This window comes from Leiobunum rupestre, chromosome 10 (assembly GCF_980474605.1).
Source record: "Leiobunum rupestre chromosome 10, qqLeiRupe1.1.hap1, whole genome shotgun sequence".
Classification (NCBI taxonomy): domain Eukaryota; kingdom Metazoa; phylum Arthropoda; class Arachnida; order Opiliones; family Sclerosomatidae; genus Leiobunum; species Leiobunum rupestre.
The window spans coordinates 421,799-429,867 of NC_143393.1; the positions used below are offsets into that span (position 1 = coordinate 421,799).

The 8,069-nt window shown below is 37.3% G+C and overlaps 1 protein-coding gene across 1 annotated transcript; it reads right to left on the reverse strand.

Moving 5' to 3' along the window:
• Nucleotides 1-4,541: 4,541 nt before the first annotated feature.
• On the reverse strand, nucleotides 4,542-5,229 carry LOC149923327 (uncharacterized). Its single transcript, XM_090160881.1, has 2 exons — nucleotides 4,998-5,229; nucleotides 4,542-4,942 (listed from the first exon to the last, which is right to left on the reverse strand). The coding sequence occupies exons 1-2, from the start codon at nucleotides 5,227-5,229 to the stop codon at nucleotides 4,542-4,544; spliced, it is 633 nt and encodes a 210-aa protein (XP_090017007.1).
• Nucleotides 5,230-8,069: the final 2,840 nt, after the last annotated feature.

Consider the following 8,069-nt stretch of genomic DNA (forward strand, 5'->3'; position numbering starts at 1 on the left):
CTTTTCGTTTCCCAATGTATGTAACCTTATACAAAATTGAGGTTTTAGGAAGTATTTCGGGTAAATGTTTCAATAGAAATTTCTTGTTAAAACCAATACCTGAATCAATAAAGTTAAGATTAGCTTAACAATTTTTCTTACATTTTTCGTGACATTTTACTTTGTTGAGCCTGTTGACAGCTCTTTTATTGTCTTTTTAATTTTATGGTAGTTATGATACATAATTAATATTTAGTGCTCGAAATGGCCAGTTAAGTCTCCGTCTGGTCATGATCGTAGTCGTTTTAAAAATATACTGGTTATAGTTATAGTTTATCACGAAAGATAACGAAAAGTACAGTTCCATAAAGTGCACGTGACAAATATTTTACACGGATGACCCTATGCTTCTGTCCCCCAATTCTCCTGATTGTGGGTGGGAAACCTTTCGGTTGAAGAGCTAAGCGCGCCTCTTTTTTCCCCTCCATGGTTGATTGCTCCATGCTAACAGTAACCTCTGACCTGTTAAAAGATGTTTTTTTTAATAATTACTCCTAAAATATTTAATTACGCAATATTGAACCATTCTTCATTTTTAATTAAAAAACTAGCTTTCTAGTGCGTTCTTAGCGATTGGAAATTATGGTAACAATCCTCTCTAACTTTCCAAATTCTGAAACGCCCTCTATTGTACAAAAAAGAACAAATTACATGAGATTATAATATAAATATTAACATTCTTGAAACAAAAGTGGCAAAAACCTGTTAAATAAGTAAGGATTTTTAAGAAATTTAATTTCTACATCTCTCTCCTTCTGTGGGAAATGGATTTCTACGGATTTCTTTGAAAAATCATGTTGTAATGCCTGATCAAAAGACCAAAATACTCTATTATCAATTTTCCTCAGTTGGTTCAGTATCAGTGGCCAAAGTTGAACAAAATTTAGTATAGTATTTTTCTTAAAAAACATTGTCGGTTTATTGGTTCGCAATGTAGTCGAAGGATCAGGTTGACTGTCATTACTAGGATGATAATATAAGCGAATAAGTAGATTAGTCCATTAGGAAAAGGGATAAGCACTAAATTAATTTGAAGAAATTAAAAAACTTACAAATAGTTAGTACCGATAGGTCTTCGATCAAACGAAAAATTAAGATCTATCGCTACGAGCTATTTGTAAGTTTTTAAATTTCTGCAAATTGATTTAGGGTTAAGCTATTTTATTAATGGACTAATCTACTTATTCGCTAAGTTTACTATCCTTTGCAATGCAGTTCATGGTTACCTTCAACTTAAAATGTCATATTATTAACTTTGCCGTAAATTATATTCAACCAACGTTAACTATTTTTTTTTTCATTTTAATGAATTAACGAAAGTGGAATTATTTGTAAATATATTCCATAAGAAATGGTTTAAAAAGGAAAATAAGTCAGAAATAATGAATTGTGATATTAGGGGATTCGTATCGAACGTTCAGAAATTAAAAATCTTTACTGTTATTGTTACATGGTCGTCCCTATTGGTAGAAGAAAGGACCGGTCTTAAAAGGGTTAAAGTTCGATAATGCACGGGATCTTGGTGATAAGCAAACCCAAGATACCATACTTTCTAGGTGTGCTCAAACACAAAGAGTTCTAGCGCGTGCTTTACAAGTACAATATTGGGTCTTTTAACGGACCTTCAAGTGGTTGTTGCTGGTGTATTTGATGTAAGATTTGTTAATTGGAGGTTTTATGGCTTGCGTAAATCTCGATAATATTACTGATTGAAACAAAACAGCTTCAAACTGTTGGGTTTGAATAAAAAATTCGCTGGGCGCATCTCGGTATGAATCGTCCAGAACATTAGCCGGTGCTAGTCAAACCTGAAAGGTTCCAAATTTTTTGTCGTGCTAAAATCAATAATTAGCTAAGTTATTATATGATTTTTATTTGTTGCGTAACCGTGGGTTTCAACGCGTGAAAGAATCTCCAAAACGGTTTCCTTTATCAAACACGTCCAATTTATTTATTAGTTCCTACTTATTACTGTTTCGGGATTAAACCGTTTCTTAGGGAAAATATTTTCAAATAATTCAATGATATTAAAGTTACAATGAATGAAAAATTAAGTAAGATTGGATTTTAAATATGGCAAAATTAATAATATGACAGTCAACCTGAACCCGCGAGGCACAAAACTTAATACACGTTATAATCTATAATAAATTTAGTCAATCTTTGACCACTGCTACTTGACAAACTATAGGAGCTAAAAAAATTAGTAATAAAGTATTTTGTTCCGTTGACCAGGCTAAACAGGACATTTAAATTTTATATTAAATCATAGAAAGCTGATTCTCACAAAAGAAGTGCGATGTCCTTTAGTTTGTACTTAATTTGACCTTCAATAATATCTTGAACCTGTGGAAACGAGAGCATTGTTTGGTAGAGCAAAAACACGAGAACCACCAATGGTCTAGAGAGTGGGGAGTAAAATTGTCGGTTAGTGTTAATTCAGTTTTTCGCCTATCGGCCGAAGTACCGCATATTATTCCCCAAAAAAGCTTAGTTTTCACCCCCCCCCCTTCTTGGTCTCTTTTTTACTCCTCTTGGTTGGGAAGGGATATTGAATAAATCAGCGACACGTACCAGGTGATGTTTCATATAACCAGTTATTCGATGTAACTTTACATTCTACACATACCTCTCTCTAGTTAAATACAATACGGACATTTAAACGGTATACCACAATATAAAGAGATCATATAAAAATATATTACGCGTGATGATTGAAGATAAGATTGAAAAAAAAGTAACGTTGATGTCCGTCTTTGCAGAAGTTCATTTTTATATTCTTTTATGGTATAATATATTTCATATATTCAATGAAATAATAATAATAATAATAATCAGATTTGCTAATACCCAAGGCACCACCTTCGGCCTTATAGTCCAGTAACCTTGTCGCCTGAAAGGGGAGGTACCTTGCGTCAAATCCGGTAGTTCTGATTTTTTGCTGACTTGTTTATGATGTTGGCACAATAAATAATCCAACTTTGAGACCTCGAGCGCCGAACGCAACCTTGTCATAAATCGAAAAAACCGCGAAATTTTAGACTTTTTTTCAGTTTTTGGCGATTTTAAGCCTGAAGGACTAGTTTGTTGATAAAACCTACGCAGTACGTTTTCAAAGTAAATTAAAATTGCTACAATTTGAGACTCCGAGCGATGTAGATCAAATTACCCCCGACCAATTTTGTTTTTATTTCAGTTTTTGTCTGGCCGGCTAGGCCATGACGTGAGTGCCGTTTGAATTCAAAATCTACAGAATGTCGGAGCCCAGTCCCAGCGTGGGTTTCTGTTTTATATGTAAGGAGACTTTAAGTGAAGGTAAAGTGCGGTTAGTGAATTAAAGAGGTGTATAAACCCTAATTGCGTCGAGTATTTATCTTAAAAACCGCGAAAATTAGCGTTTATTGAAGGATGTGATTGAGATATATGTGCATAGTGCTTGTCAGAAGAAATACACCAATCCGAAGTTGATCAAAGTAGCTGTTCGCCGTGGATAATAAAATGTTACGCCATCAAGGGCCACGAGATCAGTCTCTGAGCAGTTCAATTTCAGATAACACTGTTTAATATGTGGAGACCAAATAACTGAAGAGTTCCTTGTGGCTGAAAGAAAGAATAATCCAGAAAAAAGGAACAAGGTCTGTTCGTGTCCAGTTTAAAGGGACCAGCAACTATTCCCGAGAGGGAGACTGAAGCTAAACGGTCATCGTGTTGAATGAATACGCCAAGATATAGAGAGCGAACTGATGAATACACTTTATTTCTTATAATCTCGACTATATACATTGTATATAGGTATTAAAAAACGAATTTGGCACATGTTTATACATTTTTAAGATAAGATTAGATTAACAAAATTAAAGCAAAGATCAAAAAATTAGATTACAACACGACCCGAACATTCTCCCGCCGTTGATATAAGTATATCAACCATGATCTGTTGATTGCTGAGGGTTCAACTCTTCTTCACCATCAAATGGTAACAGGCAGAGTTTTACGATTGGACGCTTCAGTTCTCCTGTGCTTGTGCGTAAAGTAACGACTCGAGTATGCTCGTCCAGACCCGGGTGAATCTGGATGACTCGGGCCAGTGGCCAACTTGAGGAGGGCGTGACATCCGACTTGACCAGAACCATGTCTCCAACCTTGATGTCGCGCTGTGGTGTCATCCATTTTGGCCGCTGTTGCAGTCTGGTAATGTATTCTCTCAGCCAACGGGTTTTAACATCTTGTTGTAATTTCTGCAGCAGCTGCCATCTGCCAAGCTTAGACATTCCCAAATGCGAGAGATCCAGGTCGGGAACAGACTGCATTGACTCTCCAACGAGGAAATGACTAGGAGTCAGGACTCCTAGATCAGTTGGATCGGATGACAGTGGCATCAAGGGTCTGGCATTGAGACATCCCTCGATCTGTGTAGTGACAGTGGATAACTCTTCGTAAGTCAAGAGAGTTTGACCAATGACCCGACGGAGATGATATTTTACCGACTTCACTCCTGCCTCCTACAATCTGCCGAAGTGGGGAGCGCCAGCAGGATTGAAATGCCACGTGATGCGTTCGGCGGAGAGGTGATTCACTACAGCTTCATTGTGGATGTTAGATTGAATTAACTTTGTTAACTCTTTTAACTCCTTCGCTGCTCCGACGAAATTCGTCCCGCAGTCGCTGTAGATATCGCTCGGTCGCCCACGTCGGGCAGTGAACCTAAGTAGGGCTGCAATGAAGGCTTCGGTAGACAAGGAAGACACGATCTCCAAGTGAAGTCCTTTCGAGACGAAGCAGACGAAGAGGGCAATGTACGCCTTGTAGGTGGTCTTGCTTCTTGGAGAAATTGGTCGTAGAAGAAATGGTCCGGAATAGTCCACCCCAGTCCTGGCGAAGGCACGAGAAGACTGTAACCTCGCTTTCGGAAGATCGCCCGTTATTTAGGGGTATGGTCTTTGCTCGTTGTCTCGTACAAACAACGCATTTCCGGATCTGATGTCGAATCGCATCGCTTGCCTGAATAATCCAGTATTTCAAGGACAGGATTCCATGGACTAGTTGAGCTCCGGCATGCAGACGTTGCACGTGAGCCTCTTGAATTATCATATCGGTGAAGCGATGATGTCGTGGTAGCAAGATCGGATGTTTAATAGCAGAACTGAATTCAGCTTGACGAAGTCTTCCTCCGACTCGTATGACACCCATCTCATCGATTTCCGGATTAAGGCTCAGGATCTTGCTGTCTCTGTGAATAGGGGTTCGATTCTCCAAGGCTCCAATGTCTTTGGGGAAGGCAGAGGCTTGAACGAATTTGATCTATACCCTCAAGGCTGATTCCAATTCTATATATATATATATATATATATATATATATATATATATAGGTATTAAAAACGATTTTGGCACGGGTTAATACATCTTTAAGATAATATTAGATTAACAAAATTAAAGCAAAGATCAAAAAAATTAGATTACAACACGACCCGAACAAGGTCATTACTGTGGAAAATATGTCTTTCAATTCAACAATCTTGAAAGCAGCTGAGAAACGTGGTGGTGAATGAGAGTATATCTGAGAACACAGATTTGGTAGCCCTTTATGAGAGATATCATCGGTTTTGCCAAACAAACTCGACCAGGCACCACCAACAGGAATGTCCAGAAGAAATCGTCAGCATCCCACAGTTGATGAGGCCATGGAAATGATTTATTCATTTCTGGAAGAGAACGCTGAGGAGTGTCAGTTCTCTCTAGATGAACTCATGGACCAGATAGAAGGAGAACGACCTCAACCGCGAACAGTCAAAAATCGCTTATTTGGAAAGTATGGAGAGGACAATTTGATCGTTGAGACATCCTCGAAACACACGACTGTTTGTTTCAAAAACACAAGCTACAAAATTCTCACCAGTACATGGTATGATAGTAGAAGCTCAGATCCTCAAGCAGAAAGACTACGCGTGGTGAAGGTAGCTGCTGAAGTCATACGAGAGGACATACGGTCGCAAGTGTACGACACAAAACAATTTACACCATCCGACGACTTATTCCAGGATGTAAAATCTGTTATCCCTGATTATTGCTGGAAACAGTAATTTTAAAAACAAACGAGGCTGCTTGTATCACTATAGAAAGAAGTGCGTTGCTCTTGCACATTCAATAATATTCATCTCTTCATTGCTGCATGGGTTTGGAGTATACTTGTATCACAAGCTCGGGTCAAAACATCTAGTTGAGTTATTGTCAACGCTTGGATTCTCAGCTATTTACAAGGAGACTAGGCTTTTGGAAACCTCAGCCATCATGCGACCAGACAAACTCATGTTGAAAGAGCCTTCAATATTGTTTGTGCAATTTGCTTTTGATGACGCCGATTTCAATGTGAGCACACTAGATATCCTGAGAAGTGCACTGCTTCTGAACTTGTACAGCAAAATCCTCCTATGCAGCTAGTAAACTTTTAACAAGTGTCGTCCAATAAAGGTCTGTCAGCAATTAAAATTGTCAACATAGATATTATTCATCCGCTACCTGAAGAAATAGAGCCACTCCCTTCAGATATCTTATGGGAAGGTTAAAAAAAGTGAACATCCCGGAATGGAATGAGTTCATGGAGGAAGCAACAGCAGAAAAACACTTTGAAACATCCAAAATTATATGTCTGCCATTCATCAACCCTCCCCCGTCCAATTACGACACAGTTCTCACAGCTCTTCAGCTCCCAAATGAGAAATGCTGAACCCATGGACAAAAATCCTTCATTGTTTTTTTTTACAAACCCCTATACATTAGACTCAAATAGATAGTATCAAACTGTCAGGGCAATTAAACATTTTGAAAGGCTCTATCTCGGCAACTATTGGGTCTACAGAGACAATTCTAGTCTCATATTGTAGAAAATGTAACCTACTTTAAAAATGTACTGCGAAGGTTTTATCAACAAACTAGTCCTTTAGGCTTAACATCACCAAAAACTGAAGAAAAAAAGTCGAAATTTTGGCGGTTTTTTCGATTTATGAAAAGGTTGCGTTCAACGCTCGAGGTCTCAAACTTGGATTATTCATTGGGCCAACATCAGAAACAAGTCAGCAAAAAATCAGAACTACCGGATTTGACGCAAGGTCTGAAGTATAAGGCTACTTGACTATTAGTCAATATTCATAAAGTGACGTTCATGTAGCCGCGTTAATTCGGTAACTGCTATGAATCTAAAATCTGCTTACACTCAGCTTCTGGTATAATATCTGGTTTTGCATTTTCAACCGAAGCAACTGATCTAATAATATTTTGACGTAAAAGCAGAGAATCTGTAATGTTTAATTGTATTAATTTCCTCGGATCAGATAAAGTAACTGTTAGAAGCACTAGTGTGGCAGATGTCAGTCACTCAGCTTTAGGAAAGTAGATCCTTTTCGTCATGAATCTGTAAACTAGAATCTGAAATTATCCTGGAATGCTTGTGTTATTAGGATTACAAATATAATCTTCTTTTTGTTTATTACAACTTTGCAAATTTAAAATTCTAGACTACCGCAACATTTTCAGTTGGAAAAGGTCTTCTGAAGACAATAAAGAATTCTCTATGGCAGTTATTAAAGTAAGTTAAGAGACGCTTTTTGGAAAGTTGGCCCGTTTCTATCACGCCTTATAGCAACAGAATAAATGTTTTATGGTGTTATAATTGCTAGGTCATTGTGTAGTTACAAGACAATTACATTACTTAAAATAATTTCTTTAATAATTTGCGTTAAACGATTTTCAATTTGAACAATTGTTTATAAAACAAAGAGTAAATTGCTTAAATATAAACGTTTGTTTTAAATGAATAACCATAAATAATGATAATTTAAATATTTATATATTCCTCGAAATAAGTGATTCTTACGTGTTTTTTCGTGTTTTTATCAACTTGTTAAAAAGGTCCCGCGCATGAACATAGCGAGATATTGCTTTGCGGTAAAGCTTTTTTCAAACAGTACGGGCCAACGAATACACTAAAGCGTTAGGCTAATCGTTACCATGGAGTGATCAAGTCCAACACATAA